This window comes from Hyla sarda, unplaced genomic scaffold, assembly GCF_029499605.1.
Source record: "Hyla sarda isolate aHylSar1 unplaced genomic scaffold, aHylSar1.hap1 scaffold_2440, whole genome shotgun sequence".
Classification (NCBI taxonomy): domain Eukaryota; kingdom Metazoa; phylum Chordata; class Amphibia; order Anura; family Hylidae; genus Hyla; species Hyla sarda.
Window position 1 is genome coordinate 8,358 of NW_026609127.1, and position 27,414 is coordinate 35,771.

At 52.1% G+C, this 27,414-nt stretch overlaps 1 protein-coding gene across 3 annotated transcripts; it reads right to left on the minus strand.

Annotated features, from left to right (window-relative positions):
• Positions 1-4,459: 4,459 nt before the first annotated feature.
• LOC130323213 (thiosulfate:glutathione sulfurtransferase-like) lies at positions 4,460-22,831 on the minus strand. 3 transcript variants are annotated; one of them, XM_056553131.1, is made up of 4 exons: positions 22,751-22,831; positions 10,986-11,108; positions 10,727-10,889; positions 4,460-4,572 (listed from the first exon to the last, which is right to left on the minus strand). In XM_056553131.1, the coding sequence occupies exons 1-4, from the start codon at positions 22,758-22,760 to the stop codon at positions 4,518-4,520; spliced, it is 351 nt and encodes a 116-aa protein (XP_056409106.1). In that variant the 5' UTR covers positions 22,761-22,831; the 3' UTR covers positions 4,460-4,517. The 3 variants fall into 3 exon arrangements, with proteins under 3 accessions (XP_056409106.1, XP_056409105.1, XP_056409107.1); XM_056553130.1 differs by having other exon boundaries at positions 10,986-11,111; XM_056553132.1 differs by lacking the exon at positions 22,751-22,831 and adding an exon at positions 19,261-19,276.
• Positions 22,832-27,414: the final 4,583 nt, after the last annotated feature.

Below are 27,414 nucleotides of genomic sequence, written 5' to 3' on the forward strand. Positions count from 1 at the left end.
ACTGGGGTGTGTCTCTGGTATATAGGACTGGTGTGTGTCTCTGGTATATAGGACTGGTGTGTCTCTGGTATATAGGACTGGTGTGTCTCTGGTATATAGGACTGGTGTGTGTCTCTGGTATATAGGACTGGTGTGTGTCTCTGGTATATAGGACTGGTGTGTGTCTCTGGTATATAGGACTGGTGTGTGTCTCTGGTATATAGGACTGGTGTGTGTCTCTGGTATATAGGACTGGTGTGTGTCCCTGGTATATAGGACTGGTGTGTGTCCCTGGTATATAGGACTGGTGTCTCTGGTATGTATGACTGGTGTGTCTCTGGTATGTAGGACTGGTGTGTCTCTGGTATATAGGACTGGTGTGTCTCTGGTATATAGGACTGGTGTGTCTCTGGTATATAGGACTGGTGTGTCCCTGGTATATAGGACTGGTGTGTGTCCCTGGTATATAGGACTGGTGTCCCTGGTATATAGGACTGGTGTGTCCCTGGTATATAGGACTGGTGTGTCCCTGGTATATAGGACTGGTGTCTCTGGTATATAGGACTGGTGTCTCTGGTATGTATGACTGGTGTCTCTGGTATGTATGACTGGTGTCCCTGGTATGTATGACTGGTGTGTCCCTGGTATGTATGACTGGTGTGTCCCTGGTATATAGGACTGGTGTGTCTCTGGTATATAGGACTGGTGTCTCTGGTATGTATGACTGGTGTCCCTGGTATGTATGACTGGTGTGTCCCTGGTATGTATGACTGGTGTGTCCCTGGTATATAGGACTGGTGTGTCTCTGGTATATAGGACTGGTGTGTCTCTGGTATATAGGACTGGTGTGTGTCTCTGGTATATAGGACTGGTGTGTCTCTGGTATATAGGACTGGTGTCCCTGGTATATAGGACTGGTGTGTCCCTGGTATATAGGACTGGTGTGTGTCCCTGGTATATAGGACTGGTGTCCCTGGTATATAGGACTGGTGTGTCCCTGGTATATAGGACTGGTGTGTCCCTGGTATATAGGACTGGTGTGTCCCTGGTATATAGGACTGGTGTGTCTCTGGTATGTAGGACTGGTGTCTCTGGTATGTATGACTGGTGTCCCTGGTATGTATGACTGGTGTGTCCCTGGTATGTATGACTGGTGTGTCCCTGGTATATAGGACTGGTGTGTCTCTGGTATATAGGACTGGTGTCTCTGGTATGTATGACTGGTGTCCCTGGTATGTATGACTGGTGTGTCCCTGGTATGTATGACTGGTGTGTCCCTGGTATATAGGACTGGTGTCTCTGGTATGTATGACTGGTGTCCCTGGTATGTATGACTGGTGTGTCCCTGGTATGTATGACTGGTGTGTCCCTGGTATATAGGACTGGTGTGTCTCTGGTATATAGGACTGGTGTGTCCCTGGTATATAGGACTGGTGTGTGTCTCTGGTATATAGGACTGGTGTGTGTCTCTGGTATATAGGACTGGTGTGTCCCTGGTATATATGATTGGTGTCCCTGGTATATAGGACTGGTGTCTGACAAAGGCCAACATCAATTCTAATAAAGGATGGCGGAAGGTTTGATGCGACATTCTTAGTGAACGCTCCAGAACTCTCCTTTATGCCTTTGTCTGAGTAAGGAGTGAAAGCCTTAAAGGGGTACTCCACCCCTAGACATCTTATCCCCTGTACAAAGTAGTGGGGACCCCCGCGATCTCCCTGCTGCACCCGGCATTTATTTATAGCGTCACGTGCAGAGGCTCATGATGTCATGGCCACGCCCCCTTGACACACGTCTATGGGAGGGGGCGTGACTTCATCGCCAGTCATCCGTCACGGAGTAAAGTTCTCTCTGTGCACCAGATGTCTGGGGTGCTGGAGCTGTGATCAGACATAAGGGGGTGCTCCGCCCCTAGACATCGTGTCCCCTTATCTTCCGGTCTCCATTCTGTCGGCCATTGTGCTATGGAATGAGTCGTAATTAATAAACCCCGCCCTCCGTCACCTGTCGCATCAAAACTTACCCAAGGCAAAAAACGCCTTCCGACCGATTGTGGCCGCTCCAGCACCAGGCGGCTGCCTAAGGCCTCAGTCTAGAGCCACCGCTGCTGAGGGGCCCCATATATCAGATTGGGTCGGAGGCAGGATCTGTCCACCATCTCTTCCTTGCTGCTCGCCGTTCATGCGCTTGTTTTCATCCTTCCCAGAGTTCTTTCCACACCCTTCTTCTTAAAGGAGTAGTCCTGCTCCGTCCTGAAAATAAACCATCCCTCACCTTCCCTGGTTCCCGCGGAGCCGTCACCGCAGCTGATCGCTCCTCCGGTCCATCTTCACATGGCGCTCAGCCTATTATGGGCCGAGGCAGAACATCGCAGCCCCCGGCGATAGGCTGAGCGCCATGTGGAGAAGATGGACCAGAGGAGCGATCAGCTGCGGTGACGGCTCCGCGGGAACCAGGGAAGGTGAGGGATGGTTTATTTTCAGGACGGGGCAGGAGTAGTGTGCACCAGAGTACTCCTTTAAAGGGGTACTCCACTGGAAAATGTTTTCAGATCAACTGGTGCCAGAAAGTTGTAAATTACTTTCCTTCCAGTACTTATCAGCTGCTGTATGCTCCACAGGAGGTTGTGTAGTTCTTTTCAGTCTGACCACAGTGCTCTCTGCTGACACCTCTGTCCATGTCAGGAACTGTCCAGAGCAGGAGAGGTTTGCTATGTGGACTTGTTACTACTCTGGACAGTTCCTGACACAGGCAGAGGTGTGGTCAGAATGGAAAGAACTACAACTTCCTCTGTAGTATTCAGCAGCTAATAAGTACTGGAAGGGTTAAGATTTGCAAATGACTTCTATTTAAAAATCTGTTTAACTTTTTGGCACCAGTTGATTTGAAAACATAAATTTTCCACTTGTTTCCACCAGAGTTCCCCTTTAAATCTCCAGAAAATTTACGTTTTGATTTTCCTGTGTGGAGACGGTCATCAATATTGCAGATCATGCACTTAAAGGGGTACTCCACCTCTCCAAAATTCAAAACATTTAGTTTTGAACGCTGGGTGCGGGCTGTGATGTCATGACCACGCCCCTCCCATAGACTTGCATTGAGGGGGTGTGGCGTGAAGTCATGACCCCCGCAGCTTGCACCCAGCATTGGGAACAGTGGAGTACCCCTTTAAGCATTGCCGGCTTAGCAATCTCTGGTATTTCTTGCACTCTCCCTAATATATCTGTGGAGTGAGATACAACATTTCCCCCCCTGAATTTGGTTATGGATTGGGGGGGGGGGGGGGACGACCTCTGGTAACATAACTGGGTCCGTGGTCCTTCAGAATTATAAAGACGTCTATTTAGGAAATGTCACCTACAATGGGCCCCCGAGTACTTATAAAACTAAGGTGAGTGAAGGGGCCCACGGGGTCTGTTCTCCTCACTCCACTTCCTGGCAAATACCTAGTTCAAGCCTTCATTTCTTGGCCTTCATTTGTGGAACTTGTGCCACCGAAGCTTTGTGTTGTGGTGGACGTGTCCTCGTGACCAGCGTGGTGGACGTGTCTTCGTGACCAGCGTGGTGGACGTGTCTTCGTGACCAGCGTGGTGGACGTGTCTTCGTGACCAGCGTGGTGGACGTGTCTTCGTGACCAGCGTGGTGGACGTGTCTTCGTGACCAGCGTGGTGGACGTGTCTTCGTGACCAGCGTGGTGGACGTGTCTTCGTGACCAGCGTGGTGGACGTGTCTTCGTGACCAGCGTGGTGGCTGGTGGACGTGTCTTCGTGACCAGCGTGGTGGCTGGTGGACGTGTCTTCGTGACTGGCTGGTGGACGTGTCTTCGTGACTGGCTGGTGGACGTGTCTTCGTGACTGGCTGGTGGACGTGTCTTCGTGACTGGCTGGTGGACGTGTCTTCGTGACTGGCTGGTGGACGTGTCTTCGTGACTGGCTGGTGGACGTGTCTTCGTGACTGGCTGGTGGACGTGTCTTCGTGACTGGCTGGTGGACGTGTCTTCGTGACTGGCTGGTGGACGTGTCTTCGTGACTGGCTGGTGGACGTGTCTTCGTGACTGGCTGGTGGACGTGTCTTCGTGACTGGCTGGTGGACGTGTCTTCGTGACTGGCTGGTGGACGTGTCCTCGTGACTGGCTGGTGGACGTGTCCTCGTGACCAGCGTGGTGGCTGGTGGACGTGTCCTCGTGACCAGCGTGGTGGCTGGTGGACGTGTCCTCGTGACCAGCGTGGTGGCTGGTGGACGTGTCTTCGTGACCAGCGTGGTGGCTGGTGGACGTGTCTTCGTGACCAGCGTGGTGGCTGGTGGACGTGTCCTCGTGGTGGACTGCAGTGGTACTGTTGCTGTAGAGATTCGTGGGCAGAGGAGCACAGAGATTTATCTGCCCCTTGCCCATGTGGTTTATCTGCTGTGTTGCCCCCACCACCCGACTGTTACAGATCGGACCCTCAGTAACATTCACTCTGAATAATGTGACAAACTATAGAATAATTGACATTTATTTAGCAGCGAATATCTGAGGCCACGGACGAAGCGTTTCTTCATTTTCCTTCTTTTTCTGACCATTCCTTGTAAGCGCCAAGATAATTCCGGGCGCTGAAACACAAAGAAAGAAACTTGTGAGATTACTGCTCCGCATCAGTGTACACCCCCCCCCCCCCCCCACAGGAGAGAGCCACCATCAGTGTACACCCCCCCCCCCCCCACAGGAGAGAGCCACCATCAGTGTACACCCCCCCCCCACACACACAGAAGAGAGCCACCATCAGTGTACACCCCCCCAAACACAGGAGAGAGCCACCATCAGTGTACACCCCCCCCCCCCCACACACAGGAGAGAGCCACCATCACAGTGTACACCCCCACAGGAGAGAGCCACCATCAGTGTACACCCCCCCCCCCCCCCACAGGAGAGAGCCACCATCACAGTGTACACCCCCCCCCCCCACAGGAGAGAGCCACCATCAGTGTACATCCCCCCCCCCCCCCCCACAGGAGAGAGCCATCACAGTGTACACCCCCCCCCCCCCACAGGAGAGAGCCACCATCAGTGTACACCCCCCCCCCCACAGGAGAGAGCCACCATCACAGTGTACACCCCCCCCCCCCCAAAACACAGGAGAGAGCCACCATCAGTGTACACCCCCCCCCCCACAGGAGAGAGCCACCATCACAGTGTACACCCCCACAGGAGAGAGCCACCATCAGTGTACACCCCCCCCCCCCCCACAGGAGAGAGCCACCATCACAGTGTACACCCCCCCCCCACAGGAGAGAGCCACCATCAGTGTACATCCCCCCCCCCCCCACAGGAGAGAGCCACCATCAGTGTACACCCCCCCCCCCCACAGGAGAGAGCCACCATCACAGTGTACACCCCCCCCCCCCCCCAAAACACAGGAGAGAGCCACCATCAGTGTACACCCCCCCCCCACAGGAGAGAGCCACCATCACAGTGTACACCCCCACAGGAGAGAGCCACCATCAGTGTACACCCCCCCCCCCCCCCCCACAGGAGAGAGCCACCATCACAGTGTACACCCCCCCCCCCACAGGAGAGAGCCACCATCAGTGTACATCCCCCCCCCCCCCACAGGAGAGAGCCATCACAGTGTACACCCCCCCCCCCCCCACAGGAGAGAGCCACCATCAGTGTACACCCCCCCCCCCCCCCCACAGGAGAGAGCCACCATCAGTGTACACCCCCCCCCCCACAGGAGAGAGCCACCATCACAGTGTACACCCCCCCCCCCCCCAAAACACAGGAGAGAGCCACCATCAGTGTACACCCCCCCCCCACAGGAGAGAGCCACCATCAGTGTACACCCCCCCCCCCCACAGGAGAGAGCCACCATCACAGTGTACACCCCACCCCCCACAGGAGAGAGCCACCATCACAGTGTACACCCCCCCCCCCCACAGGAGAGAGCCACCATCACAGTGTACACCCCCCACAGGAGAGAGCCACCATCACAGTGTACACCCCCCACAGGAGAGAGCCACCATCACAGTGTACACCCCCCCCCCCCACAGGAGAGAGCCACCATCACAGTGTACACCCCCCCCCACAGGAGAGAGCCACCATCACAGTGTACACCCCACCCCCCACAGGAGAGAGCCACCATCACAGTGTACACCCCCCCCCCCCCCACAGGAGAGAGCCACCATCACAGTGTACACCCCCCACAGGAGAGAGCCCACCATCACAGTGTACACCCCCCCCCCCCACAGGAGAGAGCCACCATCACAGTGTACACCCCCCCCCCCCCCCCACAGGAGAGAGCCACCATCACAGTGTACACCCCCCCCCCCCCCCACAGGAGAGAGCCACCATCAGTGTACACCCCTCCCCCCCCCCCCCCACACAGGAGAGAGCCACCATCAGTGTACACCCCCCCCCCCCACAGGAGAGAGCCACCATCAGTGTACACCCCCCCCACAGGAGAGAGCCACCATCAGTGTACACCCCCCCCCCCACAGGAGAGAGCCACCATCAGTGTACCCCCCCCCCCCCCACAGGAGAGAGCCACCATCACAGTGTACACCCCCCCCCCCACAGGAGAGAGCCACCATCACAGTGTACACCACCCCCCCCACAGGAGAGAGCCACCATCACAGTGTACACCACCCCCCCCACAGGAGAGAGCCACCATCACAGTGTACACCCCCCCCCCCACAAGAGAGGCACCATCACAGTGTACACCCCCCCCACAGGAGAGAGGCACCATCACAGTGTACACCCCCCCCCCCCACAGGAGAGAGCCACCATCACAGTGTACACCCCCCCCCCCACAGGAGAGAGCCACCATCACAGTGTACACCCCCCCCCCCTCCCCACAGGAGAGAGCCACCATCAGTGTACACCCCCCCCCCCCAAACACAGGAGAGAGCCACCATCAGTGTACACCCCCCCCCCACAGGAGAGAGCCACCATCAGTGTACACCCCCCCCCCCCACAGGAGAGAGCCACCATCAGTGTACACCCCCCACAGGAGAGAGCCACCATCAGTGTACACCCCCCCCCCCCCACAGGAGACAGCCACCATCACAGTGTACACCCCCCCCCACAGGAGAGAGCCACCATCACAGTGTACACCCCCCCCCCCCACAGGAGAGAGCCACCATCAGTGTACACCCCCCCCCCCCCCACAGGAGAGAGCCACCATCACAGTGTACACCCCCCCCCCCACAGGAGAGAGCCACCATCACAGTGTACACCCCCCCCCCCTCCACAGGAGAGAGCCACCATCACAGTGTACACCCCCCCACAGGAGAGAGCCACCATCAGTGTACACCCCCCCCCCACAGGAGAGAGCCACCATCAGTGTACACCCCCCCCACAGGAGAGAGCCACCATCACAGCGTACACCCCAGAGGACGCCGATTACTGAAGGGGGCCGGTGAGAGGGGATCGCCCCTAATTACACCCGAATATTAATGAGTGTAATAAAGAGGGACATAATTAGGGGCGATCCCCTCTCACCGGCCCCCTTCAGTAATCGGCGTCCTCTGGCAGGGACGTATGGACATAATGTTGGCCTTGTACGCGCTCCCGGCACAGCAGGATCTCCTCCCCAGGTCTTCCCTCCATTTCTTCCTAATCCTCTTTAGCGCAGCGCCCCCGTCTGGTGTCCGCGTGTTTTCCCATAATAAGTAATGATTGTAGATCCCAGATAACGTCCACGTCTCCCCATATAATTCATTCTACAGAATTACATGATACATTATATACTGTACACACTAGACTGTATACATTTACGTGGTAAGGTAAGAAGAACTCATCAGCACTACATGAATAATAATAAATATATACTAAGGGTAACACGGCACATAGTACATATGATATAGTAATAAGGGGAAGACGGCACATAGTACATGGGATGGAATAAGGGGAAGACGGCACATAGTACATGTGATGATAATAATAAGGGGAAGACGGCACATAGTACATGGGATGTAATAATAAGGGGAAGACGGCACATAGTACATGGGATAATAATAAGGGGAAGACGGCACATAGTACATGGGATAATAATAAGGGGAAGACGGCACATAGTACATGGGATAATAATAAGGGAAAGACGGCACATAGTACATGGGATAATAATAAGGGAAAGACGGCACATAGTACATGGGATGTAATAATAATAAGGGGAAGACGGCACATAGTACATGGGATGTAATAATAATATGTGCCGTCTTCCTCTTATTACATCCCATGTACTATGTGCCGTCTTCCCCTTATTACATCCCATGTACTATGTGCCGTCTTCCCCTTATTATTATTACATCCCATGTACTATGTGCCGTCTTCCCCTTAGTACATGGGATAATAATAAGGGGAAGACGGCACATAGTACATGGGATGTAATAAGGGGAAGACGGCACATAGTACATGGGATGTAATAAGGGGAAGACGGCACATAGTACATGGGATGTAATAAGGGGAAGACGGCACATAGTACATGGGATGTAATAATAATAAGGGGAAGACGGCACATAGTACATGGGATGTAATAAGGGGAAGACGGCACATAGTACATGGGATGTAATAATAATAAGGGGAAGACGGCACATAGTACATGGGATGTAATAAGGGGAAGACGGCACATAGTACATGGGATGTAATAAGGGGAAGACGGCACATAGTACATGGGATGTAATAAGGGGAAGACGGCACATAGTACATGGGATAATAATAAGGGGAAGACGGCACATAGTACATGGGATGTAATAAGGGGAAGACGGCACATAGTACATGGGATGTAATAAGGGGAAGACGGCACATAGTACATGGGATAATAATAAGGGAAAGACGGCACATAGTACATGGGATAATAATAAGGGAAAGACGGCACATAGTACATGGGATGTAATAATAATAATAAGGGGAAGACGGCACATAGTACATGGGATGTAATAATAATATGTGCCGTCTTCCCCTTATTATTATTACATCCCATGTACTATGTGCCGTCTTTCCCTTATTATTATCCCATGTACTATGTGCCGTCTTCCCCTTATTATTATTACATCCCATGTACTATGTGCCGTCTTCCCCTTATTATTATTACATCCCATGTACTATGTGCCGTCTTCCCCTTATTATTATCTCATGTACTGTGCCGTCTTCCCCTTATTATTATTACATCACATGTACTATGTGCCATCGTCCCCTTATTATTATTAGTACATCCCATGTACTATGTGCCGTGTTCCCCTTATGTGATAGTGAATAGGATTTTATGTTTTTGCCTAGAATATACTTGGTGGCCCTGAGGAAGGAACGAGCTAGTGCCGAAACGAGTCGTCCTTACTGTACACAATCCACTATATGTCCTGTTAGTCTGGGGTCCTTTGTGTCCATTATATGAGCAGCACCTCTAAGGCGCCATTCACACCACGTTTTGCAGTTACCGGATCCGGTGAAAAAGCAGACTGAGTCCTACTGACTGTGGTCGGCTCGTTTTAGTATACCACAGTTTTCAGACCGGTCACAAAACCGGATACGGGGCAAAAATGAGCCGAACGCCGTCACCATCAGACTCCGGTTGGCTCGTAAATGAGATAGGGGTCCATGTCCGGCTGGGGGACTGGAACAACCGCTTTTCACATCTCCCAGCCAGATCCGCTCACCATATTAAAGAATCATGGGGTGACCACCGCCTCAGACCAGTTACTGTCGGTGGTTCCACAATGTGTATGAAAAAGGGCACAAAGAGAAGAAGCGCTACAAAATGGCGTCCTGAAGGGACTTATGGAGATCTGATTGTGAGAAATATAATAAGTGTCAAAAACCTCACTAAAGACCCATTGATAAGTGTCCCCATAGTCTTAACCAGAGAAGAGCTGAACAAGGGCCCCTCTGCCTACACTTTTCTGTGGGCCTGCGCTTAGAGTTAGTGTTGTGTGACTCTATAGGTCTCCTGCCACAGTATCTGCACCACGATGAGCCCTCCTGTTACTCTATAGGTCTCCTGGCACAGTATCTGCACCACGATGAGCCCTCCTCTGTGACTATAGGTCTCCTGCCACAGTATCTGCACCACGATGAGCCCCCCTCTGACTATAGGTCTCCTGCCACAGTATCTGCACCACGATGAGACCTCCTCTGTGACTATAGGTCTCCTGCCACAGTATCTGCACCACGATGAGCCCTCCTCTGTGACTATAGGTCTCCTGCCACAGTATCTGCACCACGATGAGCCCTCCTCTGACTATAGGTCTCCTGCCACAGTATCTGCACCACGATGAGCCCTCCTCTGTGACTATAGGTCTCCTGCCACAGTATCTGCACCACGATGAGCCCTCCTCTGTGACTATAGGTCTCCTGCCACAGTATCTGCACCACGATGAGCCCTCCTCTGACTATAGGTCTCCTGCCACAGTATCTGCACCACGATGAGCCCTCCTCTGTGACTATAGGTCTCCTGCCACAGTATCTGCACCACGATGAGCCCTCCTCTGACTATAGGTCTCCTGCCACAGTATCTGCACCACGATGAGCCCTCCTCTGTGACTATAGGTCTCCTGCCACAGTATCTGCACCACGATGAGCCCTCTTACTATAGAGACAAAGTTAATTGGATCGTTCCGGTCGGCATCTCCTCTACAAGCGCATTAGACTGTCCGCCCAGTATAACCCTGCTACATGACATCCTCCTCAACCTACAGAACTACTACTCCCAGCCAGCCTGCACCACAACATTCATCATCCCTGTGGGTACACACTGCTGGACAGGACACTTACTGCTGGTATCCCAGGCCCAGGGCGATGTCTGTGGCCTTCTGCCCCCTACGGCCCATCTGGCAGTGGAACACGAGGTTGTGGTCATTGGGCTGTGGTTTGGCCACGTGGTACTTCTCTTTGAAGGCTTCAGGATCCATCTTCAGGGCATCTTCTATTTCTGTGACTGGAAGAACAGAGGAGAATAATCTGGACATTAAATATGTCTACACCCCGGGACCGTACAAGGACAATAACTCCCATCATCCTCCTCACATCATACCTGGAATATTTACGGAGCCGGGAATCCTCCCATTGGTCACTTCCTCCACCGTCCTGACGTCAAATATCTGGATGTCTCCAGAGCCAATCAGCTTCTTCACATCATCGTAGGAGATGACGGCACCTTCTGAGTGTAAGACACTGGGTCAATCCAGGAGGAACCACCAGTGGACCCTCACCGTACTCAGCAGCCATCCCTCACCACAACCACAATTCACCCCATCATACTAACCTGCTGCCCCTCACCGTACTCAGCAGCCATCCCTCACCACAACCACAATTCACCCCATCATACTAACCTGCTGACTTTTGGAGAGAGAATTTGTTTGGAATGGGAGTCAGGGGCCATGTGCGGTTACAAAGCCCCCCGTGGTGCCAGAACAGTGGACCCCACCACATGTGACCCCATTTTGGAAACTACACCCCTCACAGAATTTAATAAGGGGTGCAGTGAGTATTTACACCCCACTGGCGTGACAGATCTTTGGAACAGTGGTCCGTGAAAATGAAAACTGTAGACACCTGTGGGGCGTAAATACTCACTGCACCCCTTATGACATTATGTGAGGGGTGTAGTTTCCAAAAATGGGGTCACATGTGGGGGTCCATTGTTCTGGCACTATGGGGGCTTTGTAAACACACGTAGCCTTCAATTCCAGCCTAATTCTCTCAAAAATCCCAATGGCACTCCCTCTCTCCTGAGCATTGTAGTGCGCCAGCAGAGCACTTTACATCCACATATGGGGTATGTTCTTACTCAGAAGAAATGGGGTTACACATTTTTTGGGGGGGGGGGGCTTTTTTTTTCCTATTTTCCCTTGTGAAAATGAAAAATTTAGGGTAACACCAGCATTTTAGTAAAATTTTTTTTTTGTTCCCATTTTCCCATCCAACTTCTTCAAACACCTGTGGGGTGTTAAGGCGCACTATACCCCTTGTTACGTTCCGTGAGGGGTGTAGTTTCCAAAATGGGGTCACATGTGGGTATTTTGCATTTATGTCACAACCGCTGTAAAATCATCCACCCCTGTGCAAATCACCAATTTAGGCCTCAAATGTACATAGTGCACTCTCACTCCTGAGCCTTGTTGTGCGCCTGCAGAGCATTTTACGCCCACATATGGGGTATTTCCATACTCAGGAGAAATTGCGGTACAAATTTATTTTATACTTACATGCTGGTGTTGCCCCATACTTTTTATTTTCACAAGCGGTAAAAGGGGAAACTACTAACAGGCTGGTGTAGACCCCAACTTGCCCCCAAAAATTGTAACGCAATTTCTCCTGAGTACGGAAATACCCCATATGTGGCCCTAAACTATTTCCTTAAAATACGACAGGGCTCCGAAGTGAGAGAGCGCCATGCGCATTTGAGGACTAAATTAGGGATTGCATAGGGGTGGACAATGGGAATCACTGGCATAGAATACCCCTAACAGGGTGCCTCCAGCTGTTGCTAAACTCCCAGCATGCCTGGACAGTCAGTGGCTGTCCAGAAATGCTGTGAGTTGTAGTTTAGCAACAGCTGTAGGCTCCATTTAGGAAACACTGCGGTACGATACGTTTTTTTGAGGGGGGGGGGAAACAGTGTAAGGGGGTGTATATGTAGTGTTTTACCCTTTATTATGTGGTAGTGTAGAGTTTTTAGGGTACATTTGCACTGGCGGGTTACGGTGACTTTCCCGCTAGGAGTTTGCACTGCGGCGAAAAATTTGCCACAGCCCAAACTTGAAGCAGGAAACTTACTGTAAACCTGTCAGTTTGATTATTTATACCCTGTACATTAACATGGGCGGGCAAACCTCCAGCTGTTGCAAAACTACAACTCCCAGCATGTACTGACAGACCTTGCATACTGGGAATTGTACTTTTGCAACAGCTGGAGGCACACTGGTTGGAAAACCTTCAGTTAGGTTCTGTTACTTAACTCAGTATTTTCCAACCAGTGTGGCTCCAGCTGTTAAACTACAACTCCCAGCATGTACTGATCGATGAAGGGCATGCTGGGGGGATGTAGTTATGCAACAGCTGGAGGTATGCAACTACAACTCCCAGCATGCCGAGACAGCTGTTTGGGCATGCTGGGATTTGCAGTTTTGCAACATCCGGAGGGCTACAGTTTAGAGACCACAATTTGTATGACCAATAGAAGAGGTGGCACCCCTGCCACCTCACTCCTATCCCTTCAGGGGGATCGTGGGTGTCTTGGACAACCCCTGATTCCCTTTATTTTCCGGGTCACTGGAGACCCGGAATCACCGGTGTGAATTCACCGGCGTTTTGCAGCGATCGCTGACGGGGGGGGGGGGGGGTCCTTGGCATTTGCATGGGGTGCCTGCTGATATTAGCAGTCACCCCGGTCCGGTCCCCACCCGGCGGGGACCAAAATTCCCACGGGCGTACAGGTACGCCCTCGGTCCCTAAGTGGTTAAGAGTCTCCTGTCCTCCACTCGTTACCTGTATTAATGGCTCCTGTTTGAACTTGTTATCAGTATAAACGACACCTGTCCACAACCTCAGTCACACTCCAAACTCCACTATGCCCAAGATCAAAGAGCTGGCGAAGGACACCAGAAACAAAATTGTAGACCTGCACCTGGCTGGGAAGACTGAATCTGCAATAGGCAAGCAGCTTGGTGTGAAGAATTCAACTGTGGGAGCAATTATTAGAAAATGGAAGATATACAAGACCACTGATCATCTCCCTCCATCTGGGGCTCCATGCAAGATCTCACCCCGTGGGGTCAAAATGATCACAAGAACGGTGAGCAAAAATCCCCAAACCACATAGGGGGGAACCTAGTGAATGACCTGCAGAGAGCTGGGACCAAAGTAACAAAGGCTACCATCAGTAACACGCTACACCGCCAGGGACTCAAATCATGCAGTGCCAGACGTGTCCCCCTGCTTAAACCAGTACATGTCCGGGCCCGTCTGAAGTTTGCTAGAGAGCATTTGGATGACCCAGAAGAGGATTGGAAATCTGTCATATGGTCAGATGAAACCAATGTAGAACTTTTTGGTAAAAACTCAACTCGTCGTGTTTGGAGGAGAAAGAATACTGATTGCATCCAAAGAACACCATACCTACTGTGAAGCATGGGGGCGGAGACATCATGCTTTGGGGCTGTTTCTCTGCTCAGGGACCAGGATGACTGATCCGTGTAATGGAAAGAATGAATGGGGCCATGTATTGTGAGATTTTGAGTGAAAACCTCCTTCCATCAGCAAGGGCATTGAGGATGAAACGTGGCTGGGTCTTTCAGCATGACAAGGATCCCAAACACACCGCCCAGGAAATGAAGGAGTGGCTTTGTAAGAAGCATTTCAAGGTCCTGGAGTGGCCTAGCCAGTCTCCAGATCTCAACCCCATAGAAAACCTTTGGAGGGAGTTGAAAGTCTGTGTTGCCCAGCGACAGCCTCAAAACATCACTGCTCTAGAGGAGATCTGCATGGAGGAATGGGCCAAAATACTAGCAACAGTGTGTGAGAACCTTGTGAAGACAGAAAACATGTGACCGCTGTCATTGCCAACAGTGTGTGAGAACCTTGTGAAGACAGAAAACATGTGACCGCTGTCATTGCCAACAAAGGGGATATAACAAAGTATTGAGGAACTTTTCTTATTCACCAAATACTTATTTTCCACCATAATTTGCAGATAAATCACATTGTCTGATTAACGAATTTATGGATTTTCCTCATTATGTCTCTGTCGGTTATAACCTATGATGATAATTACAGCCTCATCTTTATAAGGGGGAGAACGGGTACAATTGGGGGGTGCAGCACGCTCCCCAGGAGTGAGACCCAGTGCAATCTATCCCTCAGCCCCTGAACTACAGACTGTTCCATGATGGGGTAGTAGTACAAACTAGACTCCCACAGCCGGGAACTACTACTCCCATCATGGAAACAAGTCCATTCCATGATGGTGGTAGTAGTCCCGGCTGCAGAAGTCTGGGGGGGGGGGCGGCTGATGTTTCATACTAACGGATGAAAAACTGATGAAACAGGGAGGCCACTAAATGTCATCAGTTTACATCCGTTACTTGTATGGTCTGTTTAAGAGTCAAACAAAGATGCTTTATTGATCGGCTTACAGATTACATGCAAGGAAAAGCATTGAAATCATGAAAAGGAACCAACGGCCCAACTAGGCCATAACCAAAGTAACAATTGGTACAAGTGATGCATCAGATATTTACAACACAATAATTGGCACAAAATCATAGCGGCAGAAAAAAGGTATACGGTGTTTGACGGCTGGTCATCCTCGACAGTGCACAATAGAGTCCCTCCCTCCCCTCAACACAGAGATCAATAAAGCGATAAACTGCATCGGACATTAGGACAATGGGCTGAAGATAACCACGGTTCCCACAAACGATCAAAGGAGGACACAGCATCATCTCTAATAGCAGATAACTGTTCGTTGAGCATAATGAGGTTAACTCTATCCACCACCCTTTCAAAATCTAAGAAGGGTTTCTTCCATTGCGATGCTATATAGATTCTAGTAGCCATCAAGATAAATTGAGCAAGACGAAAGTGACTAAAGGTCATTCTCTGTGGCTTAGTACCAAGCAAGCAAAAAGCCGGGGTACGTGACACATAAGTATCCAAAAGGGAGCCTAAAAGATCTAATACAGTCGTCCAAAGGCCCACCACCACCGGACAACCCCACCATATATGATACATGGTTCCCCTTTGACCACACCCACGGAAACATGGAGGGGAAACTTCGGGGTAAATCGAGTGAAGTCGCGAGGGAACCATGTATACACGGTGCAGAACCTTCAATGCTGTCTCCATCAATGTCACTTGCCAACTCCACTTCCCCAAAACCACACAACCCTCCCTCCATTGAGGCAGAGACAAGGTGTGATGCAGGTCCGCTTCCCACGCTAACATGAAGGGCAGTTTCTGATCAGTAGGGGGATCATTAATATGAGCATACACTAGGGAGAGGAGCCCGACATCCAAGGGTCTATAGAGAATGAAAGCTTCATACATAGTAGGGTGTAGTGTAGTCGTGTTACCCAGAACAGTACGAGAATAGGAAAATATCTGGCGGGCTCTAAAGGATTCACCGTCAGGCATGTCATATCTTCGTTTAAGAGACGTTAATGTGCGCATCAAACGATGGTCAAAAAAGTCATAGAGTCGTAACAGTTTGTCATCAATCCACCAGTGGAAAAGGGAAGGAGTAAGTCCAGGCAAAAAAGAGGGTGGCAAAGAAAAGGAGTCAGAGGAGAAGCGGAGGATTGCAAGCGGAATTTGAAGCGAACCAGAGAGACAACGAGTAGAGGGCAATCTGTGCCGACGTAGGGACCAGTGTAGGGCATGAGGTCCACATCAAGGATGTATAGGAATAAGGGGACAATAAGGAGTCCTCCAGTCTCGTCCAGCGAGGTGCTCTATCCGGAGCGTTCACCAACGCTACTTGTGCCAATCGTGCAGCATAATAGTACTTAAGAAAATCTGGTACCGACAAGCCACCCGACTTCCTATTATATGCGTGATTCGCCTGGAAATACGCGGCCGTTCGCCCAAATATAATTAATGGCGTCCCTTTGCAAAGCAAGTAAATCGCGCTTACAGGAATAGGCAGTGATCTGAACAAATACAACAACTTAGGTAAAACCACCATTTTTATCACGTTCACCCTACAGATAATTCCACTGCCAGATCAGATCTAATAGATTTATAAAGAGGAACTTGTATGGTCTGTTTAGGAGGACAACGGCTGTAAGAACCTAACCTGCTGACCCTCACCATACTCTACTCCGCAGCCAACCCTCACCACAGCCACAATCCACCCACACTAACCTGCTGACCCTCACCGTACTCTACTCCGCAGCCAACCCTCACCACAGCCACAATCCACCCACACTAACCTGCTGACCCTTACCATACTCTACTCCGCAGCCAACCCTCACCACAGCCACAATCCACCCACACTAACCTGCTGACCCTTACCATACTCTACTCCGCAGCCAACCCTCACCACAGCCACAATCCACCCAATAACACTAACCAGCTGACCCTCACCATACTCTACTCCGCAGCCAACCCTCACCACAGCCACAATCCACCCACACTAACCTGCTGACCCTCACCATACTCTACTCCGCAGCCAACCCTCACCACAGCCACAATCCACCCACACTAACCTGCTGACCCTCACCATACTCTACAGCCAACCCTCACCACAGCCACAATCCACCCACACTAACCTGCTGACCCTCACCGTACTCTACAGCCAACCCTCACCACAGCAACACTAACCTGCTGACCCTCACCATACTCTACAGCCAACCCTCACCACAGCCACAATCCACCCACACTAACCTGCTGACCCTCACCATACTCTACAGCCAACCCTCACCACAGCCACAATCCACCCACACTAACCTGCCGACCCTCACCATACTCTACAGCCAACCCTCACCACAGCCACAATCCACCCACACTAACCTGCTGACCCTCACCATACTCTACTCCGCAGCCAACCCTCACCACAGCCACAATCCACCCAATCACACTAACCAGCTGACCCTCACCATACTCTACTCCGCAGCCAACCCTCACCACAGCCACAATCCACCCACACTAACCTGCTGACCCTCACCATACTCTACAGCCAACCCTCACCACAGCAACACTAACCTGCTGACCCTCACCATACTCTACAGCCAACCCTCACCACAGCCACAATCCACCCACACTAACCTGCTGACCCTCACCATACTCTACAGCCAACCCTCACCACAGCCACAATCCACCCACACTAACATGCCGACCCTCACCATACTCTACAGCCAACCCTCACCACAGCCACAATCCACCCACACTAACCTGCTGACCCTCACCATACTCTACTCCGCAGCCAACCCTCACCACAGCCACAATCCACCCAATCACACTAACCAGCTGACCCTCACCATACTCTACTCCGCAGCCAACCCTCACCACAGCCACAATCCACCCACACTAACCTGCTGACCCTCACCATACTCTACAGCCAACCCTCACCACAGCCACAATCCACCCACACTAACCTGCTGACCCTCACCATACTCTACTCCGCAGCCAACCCTCACCACAGCCACAATCCACCCAATCACACTAACCAGCTGACCCTCACCATACTCTACTCCGCAGCCAACCCTCACCACAGCCACAATCCACCCACACTAACCTGCTGACCCTCACCATACTCTACAGCCAACCCTCACCACAGCCACAATCCACCCACACTAACCTGCTGACCCTCACCATACTCTACAGCCAACCCTCACCACAGCCACAATCCACCCACACTAACCTGCTGACCCTCACCATACTCTACTCCTCAGCCAACCCTCACCACAGCCACAATCCACCCACACTAACCTGCTGACCCTCACCATACTCTACTCCTCAGCCAACCCTCACCACAGCCACAATCCACCCACACTAACCTGCTGACCCTCACCACTCTACTCCTCAGCCAACCCTCACCACAGCCACAATCCACCCACACTAACCTGCTGACCCTCACCGTACTCTACTCCGCAGCCAACCCTCACCACAGCCACAATCCACCCAATCACTTAAATCATCTGACCCTCGCCATACTGTACTCCGCAGCCAACCCTCACCACAGCCACAATCCACCCACACTAACCTGCTGACCCTCACCGTACTCTACTCCGCAGCCAACACACCACAGCCACAATCCACCCCAATCACACTAATCTGCTGACCCTCACCGTACTCTACTCCGCAGCCAACCCTCACCACAGCCACAATCCACCCGATCACACTAACCTGCTGACCCTCATGGTGTGGTATCAATCAGCTGCTGTTCACTCTGCAATACTAACCAGCTGACCGACCCCCCCTATTGTACCATACTGACCGTACACCACCCTAATGTACTCATGTGTACCATCCCCCCCCCCCCTTCTCACCTGGACACAGTATCTTCCCCCCCCCCCCCTCCTCACCTGTGCTCATGGTTTCCCCCGTCCCCCCTCTCACCTGTTCTCATGGTTTCCCCCCGTCCCCTCACCTGTGCTCATGGTGTCCCCCCCCCCCGTTCCCCTCACCTGTGCTCACGGTGTCCCCCCCCCGTCCCCTCACCTGTTCTCACGGTGTCCCCCTCGTCCCCTCACCTGTGCTCACGGTGTCCCCCTCGTCCCCTCACCTGTGCTCACGGTGTCCCCCTCACCTGTGCTCACGGTGTCCCCCCTCTTACCTGTGCTCATGGTGTCGCCCGTCCCCCCCACCTGTGCTCATGGTGTCGCCCGTCCCCCCCCCCTCACCTGTGCTCATGGTGTCGCCCGTCCCCCCCCCTCTTACCTGTGCTCATGGTGTCGCCCGCCCCCCCCTCTTACCTGTGCTCATGGTGTCGCCCGCCCCCCCCCCTCTTACCTGTGCTCATGGTGTCGCCCGCCCCCCCCCTCTTACCTGTGCTCATGGTGTCGCCCGCCCCCCCTCTTACCTGTGCTCATGGTGTCGCCCGTCCCCCCTCTTACCTGTGCTCATGGTGTCGCCCGTCCCCCCCCTTACCTGTGCTCATGGTGTCGACCGTCCCCCCTCTTACCTGTGCTCATGGTGTCGCCCCCTCTTACCTGTGCTCATGGTGTCGCCCGCCTCTTACCTGTGCTCATGGTGTCGCCCCGCCCCCCCTCTTACCTGTGCTCATGGTGTCGCCCCCCCCCCCCTCTTACCTGTGCTCATGGTGTCGCCCCCCCCTTCTTACCCGTGCTCATGGTGTCGCCCCCCCCCCTTCTTACCCGTGCTCATGGTGTCGCCCGTCCCCCCCCCCCCTCTTACCCGTGTTCATGGTGTCGCCCGTCCCCCCCCTCTTACCTGTGCTCATGGTGTCGCCCGTCCCCCCCCTCTTACCTGTGCTCATGGTGTCGCCCGTCCCCCCCCCCTCTTACCTGTGCTCATGGTGTCGCCCGTCCGCCCCCTCTTACCTGTGCTCATGGTGTCGCCCGTCCCCCCCCCCTCTTACCTGTGCTCATGGTGTCGCCCCCCCCCCTTACCTGTGCTCATGGTGTCGCCCGTCCCCCCCCCTCTTACCTGTGCTCATGGTGTCGCCCGGTCCCCCCCCCCCTTTTACCTGTGCTCATGGTGTCGCCCGTCCCCCCCTCTTACCTGTGCTCATGTGTCGCCCGTCCCCCCCTCTTACCTGTGCTCATGGTGTCGCCCGTCCCCCCCCCCTCTTACCTGTGCTCATGGTGTCGCCCGTCCCCCCCCCTCTTACCTGTGCTCATGGTGTCGCCCGTCCCCCCCCTCTTACCTGTGCTCATGGTGTCGCCCGTCCCCCCCCCTCTTACCTGTGCTCATGGTGTCGCCCGTCCCCCCCTCTTACCTGTGCTCATGGTGTCGCCCCCCCCCCCCTCTTACCTGTGCTCATGGTGTCGCCCCCCCCCCCCCTCTACCTGTGCTCATGGTGTCGCCCCCCCCCCCCCCCTCTTACCTGTGCTCATGGTGTCGCCCGTCCCCCCCCTCTTACCTGTGCTCATGGTGTCGCCCGTCCCCCCCCTCTTACCTGTGCTCATGGTGTCGCCCGTCCCCCCCCCTCTTACCTGTGCTCATGGTGTCGCCCGTCCCCCCCCTCTTACCTGTGCCATGTGTCGCCCGTCCCCCCCCCCCTCTTACCTGTGCTCATGGTGTCGCCCGTCCCCCCCCTCTTACCTGTGCTCATGGTGTCGCCCGTCCCCCCCCCCTCTTACCTGTGCTCATGGTGTCGCCCGTCCCCCCCCTCTTACCTGTGCTCATGGTGTGGCCCGTCCCCCCCCTCTTACCTGTGCTCATGGTGTGGCCCGTCCCCCCCCTCTTACCTGTGCTCATGGTGCGGCCCCCCCCTCTTACCTGTGCTCATGGTGCGGCCCCCACCCCTCTTACCTGTGCTCATGGTGCGGCCCCCCCCCCTCTTACCTGTGCTCATGGTGCGGCCCCCCCCCCCTCTTACCTGTGCTCATGGTGCGGCCCCCCCTCTTACCTGTGCTCATGGTGTCGCCCGTCCCCCCCCCTCTTACCTGTGCTCATGGTGTCGCCCCCCCCCCCCCCTTACCTGTGCTCATGGTGTCGCCCGTCCCCCCCCCTCTTACCTGTGCTCATGGTGTCGCCCGTCCCCCCCCTCTTACCTGTGCTCATGTGTCGCCCGTCCCCCCCTCTTACCTGTGCTCATGGTGTCGCCCGTCCCCCCCCTCTTACCTGTGCTCATGGTGTCGCCCGTCCCCCCCCTCTTACCTGTGCTCATGGTGTCGCCCGTCCCCCCCCTTACCTGTGCTCATGGTGTCGCCCGTCCCCCCCTTACCTGTGCTCATGGTGTCGCCTGTCGCCCGTCCCCCCCTCTTACCTGTGCTCATGGTGTCGCCCGTCCCCCCCCCCCTCTTACCTGTGCTCATGGTGTCGCCCGTCCCCCCCCCTCTTACCTGTGCTCATGGTGTCGCCCGTCCCCCCCCCTCTTACCTGTGCTCATGGTGTCCGCCCGTCCCCCCCCCTTACCTGTGCTCATGGTGTCGCCCGTCCCCCCCCCTTACCTGTGCTCATGGTGTCGCCTGTCCCCCCCCCTTCACCTGTGCTCATGGTGTCGCCTGTCCCCCCCCCCCTTACCTGTGCTCATGGTGTCGCCCGTCCCCCCCCTCTTACCTGTGCTCATGGTGTCGCCCGTCCCCCCCCTCTTACCTGTGCTCATGGTGTCGCCCGTCCCCCCCCTCTTACCTGTGCTCATGGTGTCGCCCGTGCCCCCCCCTCTTACCTGTGCTCATGGTGTCGCCCGTCCCCCCCCCTCTTACCTGTGCTCATGGTGTCGCCCGTCCCCCCCCCCCCCTCTTACCTGTGCTCATGGTGTCGCCCGTCCCCCCCCCCCCTCTTACCTGTGCTCATGTGTCGCCCGTCCCCCCCCCCCTCTTACCTGTGCTCATGGTGTCGCCCGTCCCCCCCCTCTTACCTGTGCTCATGGTGTCGCCCGTCCCCCCCCCCCCTCTTACCTGTGCTCATGGTGTCGCCCGTCCCCCCCCCTCTTACCTGTGCTCATGGTGTCGCCCCGTCCCCCCCCCCTCTTACCTGTGCTCATGGTGTCGCCCGTCCCCCCCCCCTTACCTGTGCTCATGGTGTCGCCCGTCCCCCCCCTCTTACCTGTGCTCATGGTGTCGCCCGTCTCCCCCCTCTACCTGTGCTCATGGTGTCGCCCGTCCCCCCCCCTCTTACCTGTGCTCATGGTGTCGCCTGTCCCCCCCCCTCTTACCTGTGCTCATGGTGTCGCCCGTCCCCCCCCCTCTTACCTGTGCTCATGTGTCGCCCGTCCCCCCCTCTTACCTGTGCTCATGGTGTCGCCGTCCCCCCCCCTCTTACCTGTGCTCATGGTGTCGCCCGTCCCCCCCCCTCTTACCTGTGCTCATGGTGTCGCCCGTCCCCCCCCCCTCTTACCTGTGCTCATGGTGTCGCCCGTCCCCCCCCTCTTACCTGTGCTCATGGTGTCGCCCGTCCCCCCCCCCCCTCTTACCTGTGCTCATGGTGTCGCCCGTCCCCCCCTCTTACCTGTGCTCATGTGTCGCCCGTCCCCCCCCCCCCTCTTACCTGTGCTCATGGTGTCGCCCGTCCCCCCCCCTCTTACCTGTGCTCATGGTGTCGCCCGTCCCCCCCCCTCTTACCTGTGCTCATGGTGTCGCCCGTCCCCCCCTCTTACCTGTGCTCATGGTGTCGCCCGTCCCCCCTCTTACCTGCGCTCATGGTGTCGCCCGTCCCCCCCCCTCTTACCTGTGCTCATGGTGTCGCCCGTGTTGCTGCAGAGCCGCAGGGATCTGAGTTGAGTAGAAATTTCCTGAGTAACATCCCGGCTCCGTCTCTAAATATATATATCGTGTGACCCCGCCCTTGGAGTCGTGTGACCCCGCCCTTGGAGTCGTGTGACCCCGCCCCTAGGAGTCGTGTGACACTCCGGCCGAGTTGTCATGTGACCCCTCCCGCCCCCAGGAGTCATGTGACCGTCAGAAACGTCATGTGCTCCGCATATTTCCTCCACACAAAAGAGGAGGAGGAGCTGTGGAACCACGAGTTTCCATAGCAACATCGAGGAGAGGAGTGCTGGGACCTGTAGTGCCCCTAATGTTATCCTGTATATATATAATAGATATATGTATATACCAGGAGGAGAGGAGTGCTGGGACCTGTAGTGCCCCTAATGTTATCCTGTATATATATAATAGATATATATGTATATACCAGGAGGAGAGGTATGCTGGGACCTGTAGTGCCCCTAATGTTATCCTGTATATATATAATAGATATATGTATATACCAGGGGAAGAGGAGTGCTGGGACCTGTAGTGCCCCTAATGTTATCCTGTATATATATAATAGATATATGTATATACCAGTAGGAGAGGAGTGCTGGGACCTGTAGTGCCCCTAATGTTATCCTGTATATATATAATAGATATATGTATATACCAGTAGGAGAGGAGTGCTGGGACCTGTAGTGCCCCTAATGTTATCCTGTATATATATAATAGATAATGTGTATATACCAGGGGGAGAGGAGTGCTGGGACCTGTAGTGCCCCTAATGTTATCCTGTATATATATATATAATAGATAATGTGTATATACCAGGGGGAGAGGAGTGCTGGGACCTGTAGTGCCCCTAATGTTATCCTGTATATATATAATAGATATATGTATATACCAGGAGGAGAGGAGTGCTGGGACCTGTAGTGCCCCTAATGTTATCCTGTATATATATATATAATAGATGTATATACCAGGAGGAGAGGAGTGCTGGACCTGTAGTGCCCCTAATGTTATCTGTATATATAATAGATAATGTGTATATACCAGTAGGAGAGGAGTGCTGGGACCTGTAGTGCCCCTAATGTTATCCTGTATATATAATAGATATATGTATATACCAGGAGGAGAGGAGTGCTGGGACCTGTAGTGCCCCTAATGTTATCCTGTATATATAAATAGATATGTGTATATACCAGGGGGAGAGGAGTGCTGGACCTGTAGTGCCCTAATGTTATCCTGTATATATATAATAGATATTTGTATATACCAGGGAAGAGGAGTGCTGGGACCTGTAGTGCCCCTAATGTTATCCTGTATATATATAATAGATATATGTATATACCAGGAGGAGAGGAATGCTGGGACCTGTAGTGCCCCTAATGTTATCCTGTATATATATAATAGATAATATGTATATACCAGGAGGAGAGGAGTGCTGGGACCTGTAGTGCCCCTAATGTTATCCTGTATATATATAATAGATATATGTGTATACCAGGAGGAGAGGAGTGCTGGGACCTGTAGTGCCCCTAATGTTATCCTGTAAATATATAATAGATAATGTGTATACCAGGGGGAGAGGAGTGCTGGGACCTGTAGTGCCCCTAATGTTATCCTGTATATATATAATAGATATATGTATATACCAGGAGGAGAGGAGTGCTGGGACCTGTAGTGCCCCTAATGTTATCCTGTATATATATATAATAGATAATGTGTATATACCAGGAGGAGAGGAGTGCTGGGACCTGTAGTGCCCCTAATGTTATCCTGTATATATATAATAGATAATGTGTATATACCAGGAGGAGAGGAGTGCTGGGACCTGTAGTGCCCCTAATGTTATCCTGTATATATATAATAGATAATGTGTATATACCAGGGGGAGAGGAGTGCTGGGACCTGTAGTGCCCCTAATGTTATCCTGTATATATAATAGATATATGTATATACCAGGAGGAGAGGAGTGCTGGGACCTGTAGTGCCCCTAATGTTATCCTGTATATATATATAATAGATATATGTATATACCAGGAGGAGAGGAGTGCTGGGACCTGTAGTGCCCCTAATGTTATCCTGTATATATATAATAGATATATGTATATACCAGGGGGAGAGGAGTGCTGGGACCTGTAGTGCCCCTAATGTTATCCTGTATATATATAATAGATAATGTGTATATACCAGGAGGAGAGGAGTGCTGGGACCTGTAGTGCCCCTAATGTTATCCTGTATATATAATAGATAATGTGTATATACCAGGGGGAGAGGAGTGCTGGGACCTGTAGTGCCCCTAATGTTATCCTGTATATATATAATAGATAATGTGTATATACCAGGGGAGAGGAGTGCTGGGACCTGTAGTGCCCCTAATGTTATCCTGTATATATATAATAGATAATGTGTATATACCAGGAGGAGAGGAGTGCTGGGACCTGTAGTGCCCCTAATGTTATCCTGTATATATATATAAAGATATATGTATATACCAGGGGAGAGGAGTGCTGGGACCTGTAGTGCCCCTAATGTTATCCTGTATATATATATAATAGATATATGTATATACCAGGAGGAGAGGAATGCTGGGACCTGTAGTGCCCCTAATGTTATCCTGTATATATATAATAGATAATGTGTATATACCAGGAGGAGAGGAGTGCTGGGACCTGTAGTGCCCCTAATGTTATCCTGTATATATATATAATAGATAATGTGTATATACCAGGGGAGAGGAGTGCTGGGACCTGTAGTGCCCTAATGTTATCCTGTATATATATAATAGATAATGTGTATATACCAGGAGGAGAGGAGTGCTGGGACCTGTAGTGCCCCTAATGTTATCCTGTATATATATAATAGATAATGTGTATATACCAGGAGGAGAGGAGTGCTGGGACCTGTAGTGCCCCTAATGTTATCCTGTATATATATATAATAGATATATGTATATACCAGGGGGAGAGGAGTGCTGGGACCTGTAGTGCCCCTAATGTTATCCTGTATATATATATAATAGATATATGTATATACCAGGAGGAGAGGAATGCTGGGACCTGTAGTGCCCCTAATGTTATCCTGTATATATATAATAGATAATGTGTATATACCAGGAGGAGAGGAGTGCTGGACCTGTAGTGCCCCTAATGTTATCCTGTATATATATATAATAGATAATGTGTATATACCAGGGGGAGAGGAGTGCTGGGACCTGTAGTGCCCCTAATGTTATCCTGTATATATATAATAGATAATGTGTATACCAGGAGGAGAGGAGTGCTGGGACCTGTAGTGCCCCTAATGTTATCCTGTATATATATAATAGATATATGTATATACCAGGAGGAGAGGAGTGCTGGGACCTGTAGTGCCCCTAATGTTATCCTGTATATATATAATAGATAAGTGTATACCAGGAGGAGAGGAGTGCTGGGACCTGTAGTGCCCCTAATGTTATCCTGTGTATATTTAATAGATATATATGTATATACCAGGAGGAGAGGAGTGCTGGGACCTGTAGTGCCCCTAATGTTATCCTGTATATATATAATAGATAATGTGTATATACCAGGAGGAGAGGAATGCTGGGACCTGTAGTGCCCCTAATGTTATCCTGTATATATATAATAGATAATGTGTATATACCAGGAGAGAGGAGTGCTGGGACCTGTAGTGCCCCTAATGTTATCCTGTATATATATATATATAATAGATATATGTATATACCAGGAGGAGAGGAGTGCTGGGACCTGTAGTGCCCTAATGTTATCCTGTATATATATAATAGATAATGTGTATATACCAGGAGGAGAGGAGTGCTGGGACCTGTAGTGCCCCTAATGTTATATCTATTATATATATATACAGGATAACATTAGGGGCACTACAGGTCCCAGCACTCCTCTCCTCCTGGTATATACACATTATCTATTATATATATACAGGATAACATTAGGGCACTACAGGTCCCAGCACTCCTCTCCTCCTGGTATATACATATATCTATTATATATATATATATACAGGATAACATTAGGGGCACTACAGGTCCCAGCACTCCTCTCCTCCTGGTATATACACATTATCTATTATATATATACAGGATAACATTAGGGGCACTACAGGTCCCAGCACTCCTCTCCCCCTGGTATATACACATTATCTATTATATATATACAGGATAACATTAGGGGCACTACAGGTCCCAGCACTCCTCTCCTCCTGGTATATACACATTATCTATTATATATATACAGGATAACATTAGGGGCACTACAGGTCCCAGCACTCCTCTCCCCCTGGTATATACACATTATCTATTATATATATACAGGATAACATTAGGGGCACTACAGGTCCCAGCACTCCTCTCCTCCTGGTATATACATATATCTATTATATATATACAGGATAACATTAGGGGCACTACAGGTCCCAGCACTCCTCTCCTCCTGGTATATACACATTATCTATTATATATATACAGGATAACATTAGGGGCACTACAGGTCCCAGCATTCCTCTCCTCCTGGTATATACACATTATCTATTATATATATACAGGATAACATTAGGGGCACTACAGGTCCCAGCATTCCTCTCCTCCTGGTATATACACATTATCTATTATATATA